At 45.9% G+C, this 21,363-nt stretch overlaps 1 protein-coding gene across 1 annotated transcript in view; it reads left to right on the forward strand.

Moving 5' to 3' along the window:
* Positions 1-370: 370 nt before the first annotated feature.
* Positions 371-21,363, forward strand: part of LOC147112760 (5'-nucleotidase domain-containing protein 1-like) — a 208,266-nt gene continuing 187,273 nt past the window's right edge. The window contains exon 1 of the mRNA XM_085998220.1: positions 371-585. Within this exon, the coding sequence (XP_085854346.1) occupies positions 371-585 (215 nt within the window). The remainder of the gene's footprint in view (positions 586-21,363) is intronic.

Consider the following 21,363-nt stretch of genomic DNA (forward strand, 5'->3'; position numbering starts at 1 on the left):
TGATTTTTTTTTCACTTGGTGGTCTTTCTTCATGAAATCAAATTCTTATGGAAGATTCTCTTTATCCTGAAGCCGTATCTTCCTGATGAACACGTTTGGACCGTAGATACTCAGCTGCAGATCGGTAGATGATGAATGAATAGGGCCTGAATCGTAACTTTACAATGAGACATCACAATAGTGCTGTAAACTAAGCAATCATCGAATATTAAGTATGTAGGTTATGGACAGAATCAGTGTTTTTATTAAGTTACAAAGTTAAGCAGCATGCCAAAGACCAAATAAGATAAATGTGGGCTATTAAATGTGCCAGTTAAGTTAATTGCCAATTCATATGTATTGAAAATTATTGCAATATATAATTTAAAACATGGTTACACTTTGTCTATTTTCTTTTTTTATTAAAACAGAAGATTCTGGAATATATTTTCCATCAGTGAAAAAGGATCCAGGAAAATATTTACTCCGTTGCTCTGAATCAGTGAAAGATTGGCTGAGGAGACTGAAGAATGCTGGGAAAGTTCTGCTCCTAATTACCAGCTCACACAGTGACTACTGCCGACTGCTTTGTGAACACATCCTGGGGTGAGCGCAGCAGCACAGCAAAGTGTAATGACCAAAGAGATCTAGAAATGGATTGCATTCAAATCGTAATTTAATGTAATATTGAATTTTCTTTGCAGCTTAAAACTTCAGAGTGCTCTCCATTTCATATTCAAAAATATATTGGGGGGAAAATTCAGTTGTTTGAGGGCGCTAATGGAGCACAAAGCAACTAGCGCCCGGGCGCAGCGATGTTTGCGCCGCTCGTGAAATTAACTAGACATTTTGCGGCAGCGCTAAACACTACCGCCACGATCTCCTGCGCCAGCAGATTGTGACGTCAGTCGAGTGTGTAGCGCCCCGGACCGGATATTGAGTGGCGCCCCCTGCCTTACCGCCTGCTGCTAGCAACGACAGGTTGAGGGGAGCGTTATGCTGTCAGAAAGGGACTAGGGGAGTGCTATTTAAAGGCGACCGCTTCCTGCCTTTTTTTGTCGGTGACATTTTTGCACCACGCATTCTGAAAGAGAGAGAGAGAGACTTCTGGAGAGATTCAATGCTGTGTGAAGGAGTTTTGAGTACTGAGCAGCACTTTGCAGGTTTATCTTGATTTGCTCTTCCTTGCTTCGCCAGCGCTCTGAGGTAGCGCCTCACTCCTCGGCCTTTGCGCCTTAAGACAGGTGTGAAGCGCCTGATTTAGCACTCCAGTCACCTCCAGGGGCGATAAAAGCCAAGTTTGCTGTCGGAGGCGATAATTAGCGCCAAGCGCTAAACTTTGCGCATGGCCGATAATGGCGCCCCAAACGGGGCGATACTGAATTTTTGTCCCATTATCTCCATAGACATTATTTTTTAAAAACATCAAATGTTTACTTCCATGGAGACCTGCTGGATTGGGTCTCCTCCTCACTGTTAGGCAGATTCAGAATGTAAAGAATGAGTGTCTTGGACCAGCTCCAGTGAATTCAGGGAAGGTCTCGACTTTAGATGGCCCTGAGTTCTGATCTGGAGCTGTGCAACCCTGGGAACGCATACCCTCGCTGGATATGAAGAACATTCAGCTGACCAGCAACTTTTGTTGCCCTTGCTCAAATTATCCATCTTCCTGATCATCCACCAGTGTTTGTGTCACACAAAGTCATCTAATTGCACAGCCTACTAACATGAACTTCACGGCCCAAGAAGAATTCACTTCAGTTTATGTTATTTGTATTTTATTTATTTTCTTCATGTAGTATTTTCATACCAAACATTTATAACTAAAACTTGGGGCACTTTATTATTAACCAATTTCCATTGTTCACCAGGGCCCTCCCACTCCCATTATAGTTGATAATGGAACTTTCACTGTGGTCCCTTGACTTTCCTTCCCCTTTAAGTTTAAAAAAAACACCTTTAAAAGCATGATAAATAGCACAGTGATCTCAGTAACCACATATGATGAAATGTATTGCCACAGGGGACAATTCTCAACTTTGCAAACTATGCCTTTATCGAGCCAATGTTGATGACCGTATTCCTGTTTAAAAAGACATTCTGTTACCTTCGTCTATCTCATATGACATTCATTAGTAGAGTGATTAATGAAACCAGTGACAAAACTCTAAAGTCAAATATATTTATACATTAATATAATTTTCCTATCTTGAGTCAGATTCTCACTCCTTTTTGACCTGATGCTAAGTGTCACTTTGTCAAGCAAACGCTTTGTTAGTTTCACATCATCAAATTAATATAAATGATGCTTATGAACAAGAACAAACCTTCCATCTGGACCTCATCTTTGAAGCTGTCTCTCAAAACTTGGGGACTGGATGACATAGGGTGTTAAAATGTTATCCTTTCCATAGCTGGATCCAAGTTTGAATCCAACACAGAATGATTGGATGAAAGGCTCTTTCGTAAGAACCCAGTTTTTAGTAAGTAGCAGTCCACAGCACAAATGTAGCCATTAATTGCCATTCAGAGAAGCCGTAAGAATTGTTAGTGTGGGAACATCAATGTCACACCAGTGCAAAAGGGGCGCTGTGAGAGTCGAGTTAAAGTGCATTGTTGCAGGCTAGAGGGGCCTAACCCTTCACCTGACTCTGGAATATCTGTCTTTAGTGTCTGTTACTGAAAATTGTTCAATACATGAGAGGTATTTTAGCTGTTCCCATTCTTCAAACGTGCCAAACCATCGCAGCCATCTTTCTTGGATCTTCTGATGAGCATTGTTTCTTGTCCAAGCCATGTTCTTACTATATCGTTTTTGATTCTTTGCATCCTGGCTGCTCCCATATTCCTCTCCACCAACTAATCTCTGCTGTTAGTATCTTTTGCTTGTCAACTTTTCTCATCTTCCAGCACTCAGATCTGTATAATAATAACCATTGCTTCATGAACTCTTGAGTTAGTTTTCACCAAAATATCTTTAGTCTTCCATATCCTGCTTAATCTTTCAAAAGCAGCAGAAGCAAGTCCAATCCTCTTTTTGATGTCTTCTTCACAACTCCCATTCTCTGACACTAACCCACCAAAGTATACAAACTTTTCCACCTGTTTAACTGCCTCCCCTCCAACTGTAATGTGTACGTCTTCCTGATGCTTCCCAAATGTCATGACCTTTGTCGTCTTTATGTTAATCTGTAATCCAAATATTCTACTCTCTACGTACGCCTTATCAGTTAGTCTCTGCAAATCTGTTTTAGATGTTGCTATAAGGCCAATGTCATCAGCAAATCTGAGATTGTTTAAAATCTTGCCACATAAGGAGACGCCACCAATATCATTTTTTAGTGCAGAATTCATTACTGTTTCCAATAGTGGATTAAATAAATCAGGCGACTGTGTGCATCCTTGTCTCGCTCCAGCTGTTGATTTGAACCATTCCGTCAGTTTCCTATCCACTCTAACAACACTCAAGGACTTGTTATAAATGTTTTCTATCAGTCTGAAAAGTTTTTCACGAATACCCGACATCCTCAAGACATGCTATATCCCTTCTCGCTGTGTACTGCTAAAGACTTAAAATCTATGATGATGTAACAATCAATGTTGTGTTCTATATATTTCTCCGAAATCTGTCTTATCACAAACAGTTGATCTATCATACCTCAACCTGGTCTAAAACCAGCTTGCTCTTCATGCAGTGCTACTTCTATGTATCTTTTCATTCTCCTCTGCAGTGTCTTAGTAAATACTTTTCTGGGTATACTCAGTAAACTGACTCCTCTGCAACTGCTGCATTCACTCTTGCTCCTTTTTTGAAGATCTTATATTATTATCGCCTTTCCCCACTCTACAGATACGTGCTCTTCTTCACAAATTTTGTTAAACAGCCTTTGCCTCACTTTCACAATCTGTTCCTCACCTGCCTGCAGCAACTCTGCAGTTATGTTATTACTCTCTAATTACAGTAAAGAGAACACTGGATGATCATGTGGGATTCCAGCACAGTCTCGCTATCATATGGAGTGGTTGAGGCAAATAGCATAGGTGCATTAAGAAATAAGAGCAGGAGTAGGCCATACGGCCCCTTGAGCCTGCATCAATTAGATCCATTCAATAAGATCATGGCTGATCATCAACCTCAACTCCACTTTCCTGCCCGATCTCCATATCCCTTGATTCCCCTAGAGTCCAAAAATCTATCAGTCCCAGCCTTGAATATACTCAAAGACTTAGCATTCACAGCCCTCTAGGGTAGAGGATTCCAAAGATTCACAACCCTCTGAGTGAAGAAATTCCTCCTCATCTATGATGTCCAAAGATGTGCGGGTTAGGTTGATTGGCTATGATAAATTGACCCTTAGTGTTAGGGGGATTAAATACGTGGGGTTACGGGGATAGGGTGGGATATGTGTTGGTGTAGGGGTTACGGGGATCGGGTAGGATATGTGTCGGTGCAGGCTCGATGGGCCGAAATGGCCTCTATCTGCACTGTGGGGTTTCTGTTTCTGTGTGATTCTGTGATCTCAGTCTTAAATGGCCTACCCTTTATCCTGAGACTATGCCCCCTAGTTCTAGACACTCTAAAGGGGAAGCTAGATAAGTACATGAGGGAGAAAGGAATAGGAGTATATGTTGATAGGGTGAGACTGAAGTCAATAGAGTGGGAGAAGGCTTGTGTGGAGCATGAACACCAAATGGCCAGTTTCTGTGCTGTAAATTCTGTGCAGTTCTGTGTAATTCCCCTCTCTCCTGAAAGCCAGAAAATACCACCTCAACAGACCAATGTGTGTATACTCATACTAATTCATCAGATTTATTTACAGGTTAATTAATACACATAAACCAAACAATGCACCAAGCTTCTGAATTGGTACAATGCTTACCAGACATTTGGATGAAAGAGTCAGCCTCGTCACTCAGTAAACCTTCCATTTATGAACATAAGAGATAGGAGCAGGAGCAGGCCATTCAGCCCCTCGAACCTGCTCCACCATTTAATGAGATCATGGCTGATCTGATTTTGGCCTCAACTCTACTTTCCTGCCCGCTCCCCATAACCCTTGACTCCCCTGTTGCTCAAAAATCTGTCTATCTCAACCTTGAATATATTCAATGACTCAGCTTCCACAGCTCTCTGGGGTAAAGAATTCCAAAGATTCACGACCCTCTGAGAGAAGAAGTGATGTTGTACATGGACAATGAGAATCTCAGTACATAAATTTCCTGCTAGAACTAAAGACTATTAGACTAAGAGCGAATTGCCCAATACTTATCCAATTTAAGGTTCTCTAATGTCACAGCTGGCAATCGGCCATGGTCAAAGTCACAATAATAAGAATTTATGAAAAGAATGCTGATGAACAGATGCACATACATTATCTGAAGTCCAAGTACCTATTATTGCCTTCACCATGTAAAATTTAGTTTGCGTCTAGAGTAAAGCCCCTAGATTCTGATTCATTTTCAAATCAATCAACCTGCTCTCATCCCAAAGACAACTTGGCCCTGCTTTTCCACAGGGTTCTTAGGATCTCGTGCCATAATTTCAAACGATTTTTGAAAGCCTTGGCACACTACATCATAGGGCTTTCTAAAGTCTACTGGGACTCCCTCAAAAAAAAAAACAAGCAGGTTGGTCAGGCAGGATCTGCCCTTCTGAAACTCTGCTGATTGCCATTCACTTGGTTACTTTCATATAGGTAATCCTAACAATTGATTCTATTATTTGAAAATAGGTATCACATTTGTTTTCCAGTGGGACATATTTATTGACTCCTTCATGATCTCCATCAGCACTTCATAGATGTTGTCCCTAATCTCATTTAGCATGCTAGGGCATATACAATCTGGCTTTGTAGTTCCGAGGGGTTGTTCTGGTCTCCTGCGTTAACTTCGGAGGAGATCGGTGGAATACCAGAGAAATGGCCATTTTTAGTAGTTTACAATTCTTCCCTTGGGGCTTCCACCAATCTCCCACCAGAAAACCCTATGGACATTCCAAGTGCCCGTCTCTTGGGATTTGTTGATTTTGAGCCCTTTGAGCTTGTCTAAGACCTCCTTGCAAGGGTTTATTGAACCTTCTTTCAAGCCTTGAATTAACTCACAGGAACTACAGCTGCGTCAGCTGTTTGCTGTCATTAGAGAGTTCGAGATAGAAAGCACTGCATCGTATATCATACGCTGAGCAGGAGAGGACCTTGGTAGAGATCCCCTTCCCTAAGCGGCCCCACCACCAGTGCTCCAGCTCTGCACCTGAGCAAGTATATGCTTACAGCTACTTGTAACCGCACAGATTCTCTAGGATGCTGCCTGGTATGAGGAAGTACAAATATGAAGAAAGATTGGAAAAACTGGGACTGTTTTTGTTAGAATAGAGGAGATTAGGGAGTGATTTGATAGAGATGTTTAAAATTATGAAGGAATTGGACAGAGTAAATAGAAACAGGCTGTTTCCAGAGATTGAAGGGTTTAGAATGAAGGTACGTAGTTTTAAGATTAAATGTAAGAGATCTAGGCCAGAAAGCAGGAGAAACCTTTTTTACACGGAGAGTTGTGCGGCTGTCGAATGCGTTGCTGTAGTTGGTTTTTGAAGCAGACACTTTGTCAACATTCAGGAATAGGTTAGATAGTTGGTTGAAAGAATGGGATTAAATGGATGTGGGAACAGGGCAGTCACATAGGATTGCTGCTTGTGTAGAGGATAAAGACCAACATGGACTAGTTAGGCCAAACGACCTGCATCCTTGTTGTAACTTCTATGTTGCTGCTTTGCCACTCCAACCCCTGGAGTACTTAGGGTGGGGGCCCCTCCTGGGCTGTGAATGGAACCGAGGCACTTGGGTGTGCTTGTCTGTCGGGTGTGCTTGTCTGTCAGGGTGCTTGGGAGAAGGATTAAGTGGGAGGCCTGGCTGGAAAGGAGTTACTCAGGAGCATAGAAGAGAGCACAGGCAAGCTGAGATCCCAACCTTCTGCTATTATTGCCAGATAGATTGAGCCAAGTGCTGTGTTCAGAAATGTTAGTTGTAAAGAAAAAGTAGTTGTAGGTCAGAGAGAATGAGACCAGTGGTCCGTTGCCTGAGGTAGAGACCTGTGGCGCCAGACGACTGAGATTGAGGTAGAAGCAGGGTCAGGAGGAAGTAAGACCGCCATTACAGAAGGTATCTACCCATCCCACCGGTCATATAGTTTCCACAGGCCAAACAGATTGCCAAACAGTGGAGCAATGGAGGTCAGTGCCACGTGATTACTGCAGATCAATCAAATTGGTGGCAGAGAATCAGAGGCATGGGTCATGTGATTCCCATTAGACCAATTAGATTGCTAGAAGTCAACACAAGATGAGCAAGTCAATCAGATGGCCAGAAGAATACGAAACTCAGTCACCAGTAATTTCCACCGGGGTCCTCCCAATTTCCCACCATAACTTTGACGGAGGATTGGCAGCAACCCTAGAGAAATGGCGTAAATGGCTGTTCACACCGTTTCTCTCGGATTCCCCCCAGACTTCCACCAATGAGATTGGAGAAGCCCTGTGGTAATTTACCCCAGTATTTCTAATATAGTTGGACGGATTACACCATTTTCCAGGGTTTCCGCCAATCTTCCACCAAAGTTACAATGGGAGATCTGAAGGACCCCCGCAGAAATTCCAGATGAAAAAATGTTTAGAAAACGTTCATCTCTTTAGGGAGGGAAAACAGCCAGAGCGTTTCTTGTGATAAGATTATGCATTTCAGTGCAACTTAGGTCATTATGATATGTTTTTCTGAAAAATCTAATAAATTTGCAAAACATTTTTTTGTGATAATGCTGCTTCTTTAAGTACACTAACAATGTTATGGTAGTTTCCATCCTCGAGCTATACGTCTCTCAAATCCATCAATCATACATATGATGAATTTTGTCCGTTTTTGGTTCCGCTATGAAGTAGGGCACCTCTCCAGGGGGGGAAGTCACATTGTGTTATGATGAAAAATGCACAGAGCAGAAATGACTGCAGAGTAATGTTGACGATGGAAACAGCAGATGTATCTGCAGTTCTAGTTACTGCAACCTGACAGCTAAAGCTGAATGTATGGAGCCCCTTGTTGTCAAGAATTTCTGATTCATTGGCCAATTCAGAAGAAATCAAAATTATAGTAAGGATGTAAATTTGGCACAATTTTTATAATTGGCTTATTTTGGCAGAAAGATAGCTGTCTACGAAAATGACGGACAGGAAATCACCTACTCCTCCAACCAGCCTGTTCCACACAATTGTGATTCCCTCATGCATCACAATACATACACTCCCCACCCACCGTGTAATTTCCTGGGAGAGGGGAAAAGCAGATAAAAACCCAGGCCAATTACAGGGAACTCTTGATTTACCGGCACCTAAATAACCGGAAATCTCTGTTAACCGGCAAAATTCAGGAGTAGGTTCAGATAAGTTTTATTTCATATTAGTGGCCGTTCCTGGATCTGTGGCCGTGTAACCGGGGTTCCTGCACCTGTTGCTATGCAACAGGGATGCCTGGATCTGTGGCCGTGTACGGGGCTCTCGTACCTTTTACTATACCTCTCTGTAATCCGGACTTTTTGATAAACTGGCACCACGCCGGTCCCATCGGTGCCGGATAAAAAAGAGTTCCCTGTAGGAGGGAAAAAAAACTGGAAAATTCCTTCTCTGACTCCCTTTGGTGATCGAAACTAGTCCATGATATTGCATTGGCCCTGATTAATGTCACAAGATGCCTACCTCTTGTACGAGATGATCTTTGCTCCAGCTAGAAACCGGTCCATCTTTTGAAGAACTCCAGCGATTCAGCATTCACCGCAGGAGCCAGCAACCTGCTCCACAGGTCCACTGTTCACTGGGAAAAGAAGAACCGCTGAACATCAAACCTAATTCTACCCTTACATAACTTATAGCTGAAGTGCCCGGCGGTGCCGAGGCTTTTTCGAGGGCATGTTGTTGGAAGAGAGAGAGAGAGCGACTGGGGGGAAGAGAGAGAGCGACTGGGGGGAAGAGAGAGAGCGACTGGGGGGAAGAGAGAGAGCGACTGGGGGGAAGAGAGAGCGACTGGGGGGAAGAGAGAGAGCGACTGGGGGGAAGAGAGAGAGCGGGTGGGGGGAAGGGAGGGCGGGTGGGGGGAAGGGAGGGCGGGTGGGGGGAAGGGAGGGCGGGGGGGAAGGGAGGGCGGGGGTAAGGGGGGCGGGGGGGGAAGGGGCCGCTCTCGGAGCCCCCGCCCCGCACTCTCGAGAGCCATGCTCTCCAAGCCCCAGCCGCCCCGCTGTCCGAGCCCCCCCCGCCCGAGCCGAGCGCGGAACACTCACCAAGGCCGAGAGCACTGTCGAGAGCCCCGCCCCCCCCGCCCGAGCCGAGCGCGGAACACTCACCAAGGCCGAGAGCACTGTCGAGAGCCCCGCCCCCCCCCCCCCCCCCGGCCCGAGCCGAGCGCGGAACAGAGACGCCGCGTCTCACCTGCTGCTGCTGCGCGCGCACCCTGACCCTCGTGGCTGACGCCGTTGCCCTGGGTAACGTGACACGGGGGGGGGGTCGGGTGAGGAGCTTAGCAGAAGCCCAATCACCGAGCTCGGGCGTGGCTGGGCAAGAAAGGCGCAGGCTTTCAGGCCTAAGAAAAAAACAGGGAAAGGTAGGAAAAAGAATGTTCAGGTTAGAGAAAATATTTACAAATGAGTGATTTTTTTAAAAACAATTTAATAAATTCAATTTTATTTTGGTGGAAATGTATATTTGAAAAGAAAGACGCAGAAAGCAGGAAAAAGAATGGAAGCAAGATGGCGGCGACTCACCTCGGTTCAGAACGATAAGGCCCGCCCACACACGCACCGATTGGTCGACCGTCAGGTCACCAAAGCGTAGGATTGGTCAATCGTCCCGTCACTCGACCGTAGGAGGGCCCGGCAGCAAGCCGCCGTACGATTGGTCGACCTCGAGGTCACTCTGTCGCTAATGAGCGGATAATGAGATGCTAATGAGCGGAATGTTGAAGGTTTTTGGGATACCGCGGGCGCGATTTTAGCCCGGCCGAAACGTAAATACGCTTAAAACCGTCTCAGAAGCGTAAGCTTTCTTTGGAGGTAATGCGCGCGTAGGTACGCCCTGTAACTTTCGAGCGCATAGCCCGCCAGACGCACACGCGATGACAGACAGAATGCCAGACAGACAGAAGGACAGACAGAACGACCGATTTATATATATAGACTAGCTGAAGTGCCCGGCGGTGCCGAGGCTGTTGCGAGGGCATGTTGTTGTTGGAAGAGAGAGAGAGAGCGACTGGGGGGGGGAGAGAGAGAGCGACTGGGGGGGGGGGGGAGAGAGCGACTGGGGGGGGGGAGAGAGACTGTGGGGGAAGAGAGAGAGCGACTGGGGGGTATAGAGAGAGACGACTGGGGGGAAGGGAGAGAGCGACTGGGGGGAGGGGGGGAGGGGAGGGGGTGAGGGGAGGAGGGCGGAGGGGAGGGCGGGGGGGAGAAGGGGGAGGGGGAAGGGAGGGGGGAGGGAAGGGGAAGAGGGAGGGGGAGGGCGGGGGGGGGGAGGAAGGAAGGGAGGGCTTGAGGCTGAGAGACGGCCACGCCCGGTTGCCGGGGTAACCCTGCCGCCCCGCCCCGCACTCCCGAGAGCTCCGAGCCCCGCACTCCCGAGAGCCCCGCTCTCCAAGCCCCAGCCGCCCCGCACTTCCGAGAGCCCCGCTCTCCGAGCCCCGCCCCCCCCCCCCCCCCCGGCCGAGAGCCCCGCCCCCCCCGGCCGAGCCGGCTTGAAGTCCGCCGATTGTGGCTGTGAGAGACGGCCGGCGGGCCCGGTTGCCAGGGTAACCCTTGACGCTCACCAAGCCCCGCCCCCCGGCCGAGCCAGAGAGAGAGACGCCGCGTCTCAGCTGCTCCTGCTGCGCGCGCACCCTTTAGTAAGGTAGCGGCGCTGGGCTGAGGCCCGCCCCTCCAGCCTTCGAGTGGGGCCGGGAGGTGCCTAGCTCGGGCGTGGGTGCGGAGGCGAGGCCCAGGCTTCGAGGCCTACCTGGAAAAACGGGGAAAGGTAGGAAAATTAATGAGATTAGATAAATTAATGACTTTCTAAATCATTTTTTTAAAAAACAATATGTGTTTTAAAAGCAACGTTTTTTTTAAAGACGCAGAAAGTGGGAAAAAGAAAGGAAAAGTTTGGAATCAAGATGGCGGCGACTCACCTCGGTTCAGAACGATAAGGCCCGCCACACACGCACCGATTGGCCCGGCGGCACACGCCAGCAACCCGGCGTACGATTGGTCGAGCGTCAGGTCACCAAAGCGTAGGATTGGTCAATCGTCCCGTCACTCGACCGTAGGAGGGCCCGGCCGCACGCGGCAGCAAGCCGCCGTACGATTGGTCGACCTCGAGGTCACTCTGTCGCTAATGAGCGGATAATGAGATGCTAATTAGCGGAATGTTAAGGTTTTTCGGATACCGCGGGCGCGATTTTAGCCCGGCCGAAACGTAAATACGCTTAAAACCGTTTTGGAAAGGTAAGCTTTCTTTCGACGTAACGCACGTGTAGGTACGCCCTGTAACTTTTGAGCGCATAGCCGCCCAGACGCGCACCTGCAGACAGACAGAAGGACAGACAGATCGACCGATTTATATATATAGATTATAATTAATGTGACCCCTGGTTCTCCCCAACCTATTCAGTTGAAATGATTGATCTACATAACCACAATCTAGTCCCTCGATCAAATCTCCCCTAAGTCTGTACTTCTCTAAAGTATACAGACACTTCATCTTGGCATTGTCCACTCATGGTTGAGATGAAATCAGACAGGGCATGGAGGGAGATTGGAGAGAAACTAAAGAAAGGCAGGAGTTCGAGCTAGAGTGGGCAGGAAGGTTTGGCATGGTCGGCAAGAGGAAGGGGGGGATGCAGAAGAGGCAGCTGATGGATGGTCTTCATCTTGGTGGCTAAGAAGTCCATGAGCTCCTTACACTTCTTGTTGGAGGCGGGTGAAGGGGCAGGGAGATGGATTTAAGGAGATTCTTGGTAATGGAGAAAATAAGCCAATGATCATCTTTGCTCAGCAGGATGATCCTGGAATAGTCGGTGGTTTCAGCAAACCAGTAGAGCTTGATGTAGTCCTGCCAGACCTGGTGATGGATGGCTAAGCCAGTTGTGTGCTAGATATGCTCAGGTCTGTGGCCATTGGACTGGAGATAGCCAAGATATGCCATACAAAGGGGAATGACTGGAATGGGAAACAAATGTTTTACTGGGGACAAGGGCAGAAAAGGTGGAAGTGAGGGAATGATAGAGCAAATCAACAGCTGCAGAGGATTTGTGGAAAATTGGGGGTCAAAGGATAGGCAGTTAGAAGTTTGAAAGTGCAATGGTAAGCCACAAGTCCAATAACACACTGTGAATGGCTAGTCTTGCTGTCAATAAGAAAATTCTTGAAGTTGTATGCACATGCTGGAAGCTGTAGCCTACTAGCCTGAGTGTCTTCAGTTAATAATGTTGAGAATCTACATGATCTCAAGGCTTAGGTTTCTCACATAAACACAGGCATCTGACAAAAAACATTGTTACAAGCATTTTGAACACAAAAAATGCTATTGTTTTGGCACGATTTCAATCATTTTCTATCTTTGTTATGTTACAAGTCTTATTTCTACTGATAAGTGCTCAGTTTAGTGGAGAAAGCAAGATGGTGGCTGAAAGGATGTTCAAAAGTTATTTGGGGAGATTTGATTGGTTCACCTTTTTTATTGGTAGCTGTTGCTGCCTCCTATTTACATTTATGTTTTTAAGTGAATTTTGTAATTTTTGATTTTCATTCGTGCTTACTACTTGTTCATTGGTGTGTTCTCTACTTGTTCAGTTGTGATTTGTTACTATTTTATGAATAAAAAATTTGAGCCATTCAGTTGTGCATGTGACAAAAATTTGCATGCAGAAAATATGGGATGCCTACAGAGTGATGGACAAAATGAGCACACTAGCACTATTTTTGATAAATATAGATACATTGATATGGATAATATATAGTTATCTGTAACTGTACTAGACACAGCCAAGCAGCACAGCTCCATGCTGAGGCCTTACATGCCCTAATAATGACATTAGACTTGCACATCTGCTGCTTGCTTTGATTCCCTGAAACCTGCTTGTGGAATTCCTGATCGTTCTCTGAAAATATATCCCCTTTAAGGGAAGAAAGAAGTTTTTTTAAATTGAGCTGTTTAACAGGATATGGAAACTGGATCTGCTCAAAATGATTCATGCCTTGCTAATACTAAAAGGACTGTCTTCAGACTGAGCTGATTTCAGATAATTGAAGTACTGAAAGCATGTATTTTGGTATGGTTCAGTGAGACCTCTTGGCTCTATATATTAGTTGTAGATATGTGCTGCATTTTTCTCCCATCACAGATTATCAGCATAGGTCTCTTCAAGCTATTGAAGGTCAGTAATTGCAGTAATTAGTCTGTTCTAAGTTGGATTTTAAGTCACCTGCCTTAGGTTCCTTGAAGGTCAAGTTAATTTCACATCTTACCACAGGTCATGTGTTTTGACGGCACAGAAAGCAGCAAAAGTTCAACCAGTGGTGAAGAAAGTAAGAATCTCCAAGTAGAACATTCAGCTTATCATTCTACAGCTTATATCGTCAGTGTGGATAACAGTAAAATGTGGAATACTGTATATATCAAGGTTCATTGCACTGTTTAAAATTTCCATTATGCTAACAACCCTAGCTGAGGTCAAATAAGATTCACAGTGGAACCATAAAACTGTTGCCAGCACAATTATGAAAGAATTATATTTACCAGGTTTGACCAAGAAAATTTAGCTTTTGTGATTAATAAATGGATTCAGACACCAAGGGCCGATTTTAATTCCCAGATGGGTACATGGCCTAGCGAGCGGCTGGCCTATCCAATTTTAATGGCCAGGCCTCATTACCATTCTGCAGGATGGACTCTTGCCCAAATCTGGTGGGAATGACATGGCGGCCAGCGGGTGGGACTGGGATTTCAGACGACAGGAGGCTGCTGCAGGGGACACGAGGTAATGGTCCCTGGCATATGTTTAGTGGTCAAGAGGGTGGTGGAGAGGCAGAGCTAGGTGTACAGGTGGAAGCTGACTCCATGGCCTAGAAATTCATTATAGCCACTTTTGGGGCGGTAAAGTCGGGCGGCCGCTAAAGTTTGCGCCCGGCGCAAATTCGAGGCCACTTCCCCGATATTCATTAGCTTCGCCCTAAGAGTTTGCTCGAGCGCTAAAACTGGCGATGCACGGCTCTCTTTAGGCGCTAAGCCGGCGGCCCGGGCACTAACACTGGAAGGTGGGCGCAGGGCAGGTGCAGCGAGCTGCTGATTGACGGCAGACACTCTGGCTCCGGTGAGCTCTTAAAGGGGGAGGGTGGATTTGGTTTTTTGAAAGGCCGAGACTGCTGTATTTGTGTTGTTGGGGAGGGCTTCTCTCCATCAGTTTGTTATGTGGTACCGGCACACCAACACCACCACCTCCTCCTCTCCATCATCCATCTTTGTCTCTCACAAAGTGTTGCAAAACGGCTGCCTTTTCTACTGCAGGAGTGCCCTTTAATTTGCGCTCCCCGCGGCCCGCCTCGGCTGTGTACCGTTCCACTTCACAGTCGTTAGGGCCGCCCGGCGCACAATGGGGCGGCGCGAGTGAAGTTCCGGTTCCGGGCGCACAAAGGGCGTTGCACGACGAAATGACGTCATGATCGCGCGCAGCAGGGCGCACGCTAAGACTTTGCGCCGGCGCTAAATGTCTACTGAAGTTGGGGCGAGGCGCAGATCGCGCTGCGCCCGGGCGCTAAGCGCCTAGCGCTCGAGATCTACTCCTCCTAAGGCGCTAACGGCTGGCGCGCCCAACTGAATTTCTAGGCCCATATCTTTTAGATGATGTTGCCAAGAGGCAGCATGGAGATGCGGAATAGGAGAGGGCCAAGGATACTTGGGTGTCTCCAGAAATAACGGTGCCGGGGCAGGAAGAGAAGCCATTGCTGGGCATGCTCTAGTTGCAATTGGATAGGTGCGAGTGGAACCAAATGAGGAAAATCACACTGAGCTAGACAACAGAGGAGAGGTGTTGGAGGAGGATGATGTGGTTGACTATGTCAAAGGCTGAAACATATTCAATCACTGGGGCACTACTGCTGAGCCTGATCCTGCCCTCACCTAAAGTCCTCAAATGCACACTTCCAGCAGAGGCTACTGGCCAATTATTCTCTCCCTGAACGAGGTGAATTGTTGCCTCCCATCCCCAGCCCCACAACGTGTGATTAGCTAACTCAGCACAGACCAGAGATCAAATATGGAACCCTCTTGGTCTGTATGTCTCAGCTATATTGGGCTTATACTTGCTGGAGTTTAGAAGAATGAGAGGGGATCTCATTGAAACTTATAAAATTCTGACAGGACTGGACAGACTGGATGCAGGAAGGATGTTCCCGATGGTCGGGGAGTCCAGAACCAGGGGTCACAGTCTAAAGATAAGGGGTAAGCCATTTAGGACAGAAATGAGGAGGAATTTCTTCACCCAGAGAGTGGTGAACCTGTGGAATTCTCTACCACAGAAGGCAGTAGAGGCCAATTCATTAAATATATTCAAGAAGGAGTTGGATATATTTCTTAAGGCTAAAGGGATCAAGGGGTATGGGGAGAAAACAGGGACAGGGTACTGAATTTGGATGATCAGCCATGATCGCATTGAATGGCGGAGCAGGCTCAAGGGTCCGAATGGCCTACTCCTGCTCCTATCTTCTATGTTTCTATGTTACTCAATCAGGAAGATCGCAGGTTCAATTTCTGGCCTGTACTGTATCTCAACCATGGTGGGAGCAGGCGTGCTCGGTAAGGAAAGGAAAAATTGGTCAAGGAACCTTCTCCTGATTACTATAGGTTCACACATATTCAGTTTTATGCATGGACTTGAGTTCTGGATCTATATAATGTCAGTCTTGACCCAGTAGTAGCTCTCTCACCGCTGAGTCAGAAGGTTATGGGTTCAAGTCTCACTCCAGAGACTTGAGCACACAATCTAGGCTGACACTAGAGTACATTACTGATGGAGTACTACACTGTTGGGGGTGCCATCTTTCAGATGAGACATTAAACCAAAGGCCCGTCTGCCTTCTCAGTTGGAGGTAAAAGATCTCTTGACACTATTCAAAGAAGAGCAAGGGAATTCTTCCTGGTGTCCTGGTCAATATTTATCCCTCAACCAAACAGATTATCTGGTCATTATGCCATTGCTGTTTGTGGGAGCTTGCTGTCCTTAAATTGGTTGCTGTATTTTCTACATTACAACAGTGACTACACTTCAAAAGTACTTCATTGGCTGTAAAGTGCTTTGGAACGTCATAAGGTTGTGAAAGGCGCTACATAAAGGCGTGTTCTTTCTCATGCTCTTTCAATACAGTATGGGCATTTTGGAGCAATAATTCCAAAGTAAAATCCCAGTTCCATAAAACAAACATTGGAAAAATACAGTTTTCATTTTGTAAATGCTAGTGTTCACAGATGACTTGCTGCACTTTGTGGGACTGAATCAGATTACAACAGCCAATATGCATAGCAGACTTAACACAGCATAAAAATTGCTTTTAAAATGGATTTTGGCATCAAAACTGTTAATTAGCTCCCTCGATGACTTAGTTGATTAAGGCTGTGAGTAGCTGAGCCATACAGAGCACGAACCCTATTCTAGTAAGGAGCTTATATCTTACATTCTTGGTTACATAGGAACAGGAGTAGGCCATTCAGCCCCTCGAGCCTAATCCGCCATTCAATTAGATCACGGCTGACCTGTATCTTAACTCCATTTATCCGCCTTACCCTCAATACCCTTGCCTAATATATCAATCTCAGTTTTGAAATTTTCAATTGACCTAGCCTCAACAGTTATGGCACTAAGCACATAAACTGGTTAAAGAAAAGACATTGGTTGCAAAACCTAATATGAAAAATATCAGCATTGCACTACCAAGCAAAACGTAAGACAGGTTGGAAATCATGTAAAGTAAGAAATGTATTCAGTGCTACTTCACATTGTTATTGTGTGGCAATGATTCAGAGAGTTTCTGTGGCAGCTGTGAGGTCGTTCCCTTAGAAAGTTTATTTATCAGTGTGGTGATGGATGACCGTTTGCCCATTCTGACCCGCAGCTACTCATCATCAGCAATCTAAGGCATTATCAAACTTACTTGTAGTCACAGCATAAAATGCAATAGGAGTGAAGGACCTAAAGGATAACTTAGCATGCTTCATAACCTTGTATCTCAGTCCTTTTCCTCTAGAAATTTATCCGGCTTGTCCTGGGGAACCGCTAAAATTGTTGAGTTCTGTCAAATAATTCTTCCAGTTACAGATGACCTCTTTATATTACAAGTACCTGTGTGACAAAAATGAGATATTTTGCTACTTTTGATTTAGTAACCAATCCTTTAAAACTAGTCATAGTACACAAGCAATTTAAAGAAATGTGACTGCAGTTCAGCTCTCTGTACCGAGCTTATTTTGATAGAGTGGTGCACGTTTTGTAAGTTACTGACTGGAAAGGGGAATAATTCAGACTTTAGCAATGTTGTGTGATTGGTTCAATTTGTATTTGACTGACAGTTCCTTTTTGAATTTGAGAGCTTGGATATTCGAAATTCAGAGAGTCCCAGTTACTCTTTCCTGGGACATTAAAGAAAAGACTTCTGTTTACATTGGGTGCATTTAGAGAATCCCATGAGAGCAGGAAGTTGGAAGTCACAGAGAAGCAACCAGTCAGTATTGGTTAGTTTATATTAGTGAATGAAAGCAGTAATACCGTGCATATTGTAAAAATTACAAAAGGTAAGCTTAGTTCTTAAAGCTGCAATCTTTTTAACATTTTGTTTGCTCAAGGTGTTTGGTCAAAGGATGTCTGCTGTAAATATATAACTACACTGTGTGATTATTTCTTCATCTACTTGTTCACCTTTTGTAAAATAGGGCTGCAAAGTGCTTAATACTATTTGGCCTTAATATTGACTTTAATAACTTAGACTTAACTATAGCCCCCACTTGCTCTTCGGTGCAAAGTGCTGCCGATGTGGGTGTGCCGACATTTCCCGGGGGTGGGGTGGTGAGGAAGGGTTTGGGTTGGTGCTTGTGGTGGCTGGTCATCGAAACACCATGCTGGTGGGGTGTTCTGCACCCTTTGCTAATTCTTCATGCTTCTATTTCTACTGCCTCATCCCCCACCTTCTCAGTTATTCTCTGTGTCTCCTAAGTGTCATTCATTTTTTTCATCATACGTCCTGTTGTTTCATGCGAATGTCACTTCTGCCGTTCTATTCAAATCTCCTGTTTTCCACTTAAGCACTTTACAGGTCATTCTATTTCTTCTCTTGTCTCTTTTTTTCTCCCCTTTCTTTCATTTTGTTCTTTTTTAAATGCTCTTCATCTTCCTCAGAGGAGCATCCTTTGCTCAACCATCTTCAGCTGCTTCATTGATGACTTTCCCTCTGTCATATTGTCAAGAGTGGAGTTGTTCAATGACGATTCCACAATGTACAACTCCATTCATAATTCCTCCAAAAATGAGGCAGCCGACAACAGGACCTGGATAACATCCAAAGTTGGGCTTATCAGTGGCAGGTAACATTCACGCCACAAAAATGCCAGATAATGACCATGTCGAATGACAGAAAGTCCGGTCACCTCCCCTTGACCTTCAATAGAACCACCATTGCCGAGTTCCCTACCATCAATACCCTGGGGGTCAGGATTGACCACAAGCTGAACCGGACCAGCTATATTAACATCATGGTTACAAGTGTAGAGCAGAAGCTGGGTACTCTAGATCAGTGGCTCACTTGCTGACCCCTCAAAGCCTCTCCACCCTCTGCAAGGCTCAGGTCAGGAATGATTTAGAATACTCACCACTCACCTGGATGGATGCAACCATAACAACACTCGAGAAGCTCAAAGTCATCCGAGACAAAGCAGCTTGCTTGAAAGGTGCCTCTGCCACTGGACTCAATAGCCCCCCTTTTCACCACCGGCTCACTGCACTATGTACAATCTGCAGGTGTACGACAGCAACTCACCAAGGTTACTTTGAAAGCACCTCCTTCCCCTCTGACCTCTTCCACCAAGACGAACAAGAGCAGCAATGTTGTGGGAACACCATCACCTCCATAGAATCATAGAATGATACAGCACAAAAGGGGGCCATTTGGCCCATCGTGCCTGTGCCGGCTCTTTGAAAAAGCTATCTAGTTAGTCCCACACCCCTGCTCTTTCCCCGTAACCCTGCAAATTTTTCCTCTTCAATTATTCATCCAATTTCCACTCCCAAATCATATGGAATTCCCCACCTAACACCATTATGGGAGCACCATCACCACAAGGACTGCAACCGTTCAAGGAGAAAGCCCACAACCTCTTTCTCAGGAAAGCTAGGGATGGGCAATAAATGTGGCCTTGCCCACATCCCCCATATCCCAAGAACAATTTTTTTTTGATCTTCCAATTTTGGTAGAGAGTCTACACCTAAAACTCCTCTGTTCTTTCCACAAGTGCTGCCTGACAGGCATATTTCCATCATTTCTGTTGGTTCTTTCAGATTTCCAGCATATGCTGTTTTTAATTTTTTTTTAAATAAGGATTGAATAATGTTTGCATGCACTGTTCCAATTCTCCCCCCCAGCATCTAAAATCACTTCACCTGAAAACTGCACTTGGCCTTGACTCCCGGTGTGTAATGTCACATGAAATCGGCTAGTTGTCAAATAAAAAAAATCATTATATTTCTATGCTCTGTCTGCACCGACAACATCCCAGCTATCGTGCTGAAGACTTGTGCTCCAGAATTAGTCGTGCCTCTAGCCAAGCTGTTCCAGTACAGCTACAACACTAGCATCTATCCGACAATGTGGAAAACTGCCCAGGTATGTCCTGTCCACAAATAGCAGGACAAATCCAATCCGGTCAATTAGCTCCCCATCAGTCTACTCTCAATCATCAGCAAAGTGATGGAAGGTGTCATTGACAGTGCTATCAAGTGGCGCTTACTCACCAATAACCTGCTCACTGATGCCCAGTTTGGTTCCGCCAAGACCACTCGGCTCCCGACCTCATTACAGCCTTGGTCCAAGCATGGACAAAGGTGCTGAATTCCAGAGGTGAGTTGAGAGTGACTGCCCTTGACATCAAGGCAGCATTCGACCGAGTGTGGCATCAAGGAGCCCTAGTAAAACTGAAGTCAATGGGAATCGGGGGGGGGAAAACTCTCCACTGGCTGGAGTCATACCTAGCACAATGGAAGATGGTTGTGCTGGTTGAAGGTCAATCATCACAGCCCCAGGACATCGCTGCAGGAGTTCCTCAGGGCAGTGTCCTAGGCCAAACCATCTTCAGCTGCTTCATCAATGACCTTCCTTCCAACATAAGGTCAGAACTGGGGATGTTCGCTGATGACTGCACAGTGTTCAGTGCCATTCAGAACTCCTCAGATAATGAAGCAGTCCATGCCCGCATGCAACAAGACCTGGACGACATTCAGGCTTGGGCTGATAAGTGGCAGGTAACATTTGCGCCACAGAAGTGCCAGGCAATGACTATCTCCAACAAGCGAGAGTCTAACCACCACCTCTTGGCATTCAACGGCATTACCATCGCCAAATCCCCCACCATCAACATCATGGGAGTCCCCATTGACCAGAACCTGAACTGGACCAGCCACATAAATACTGTGGCAACAGAGCAAGTCAGAGGCTGGGTATTCTGCAGCGAATGTCTCACCTCCTGACTCCCCAAAGCCATTCCACCATCTACAAGGCACAAGTAAGGAATGTGATGGAATATTTTCCACTGGCTTGGATGAGTGCAGCTCCAACAACACTCAAGGAGCTCGACACTATCCAGGACAAAGCAACTCGCTTGATCGGCACCCCATTCACCACCTTAAACATTCATTCCCTCCACCACCGGCGTACCATGGCTGCAGTGTGCACCATCTACAAGATGCACTGCAGCAACTTGCCACGGCCTCTTCGGCAGCACCTCCCAAACCTGTGACCTCTTCCACCTAGAAGGACAAGGGCAGCAGGTGCATGGGAACACCACCTCCTCCCCAAGTTCCCCTCCAAGTCACACACCATCGTGACTTGGAAATATATCGCCGATCCTTCATCGTCGCTGGGTCAAAATCCTGGAACTCCCTCCCTGACAGCACTGCATTAGGGATGGGCAATAAATGCTGGCCTTGCCAGCGACGCCCACATCCCATAAACGAATTTAAAAAAACAAAAAACTTTCTGTCAACTTCTTCCATTTTAAATCAATATATCCACGCTTATAGGGAAACTGCCTATGCAAACCTTGGCAGCCTGTAATTACATGTTCCCCACGCG

This window comes from Somniosus microcephalus, chromosome 9 (genome assembly GCF_052327205.1).
Source record: "Somniosus microcephalus isolate GS21.2 chromosome 9, FLI_Smic_1.0, whole genome shotgun sequence".
NCBI classification, from domain to species: domain Eukaryota; kingdom Metazoa; phylum Chordata; class Chondrichthyes; order Squaliformes; family Somniosidae; genus Somniosus; species Somniosus microcephalus.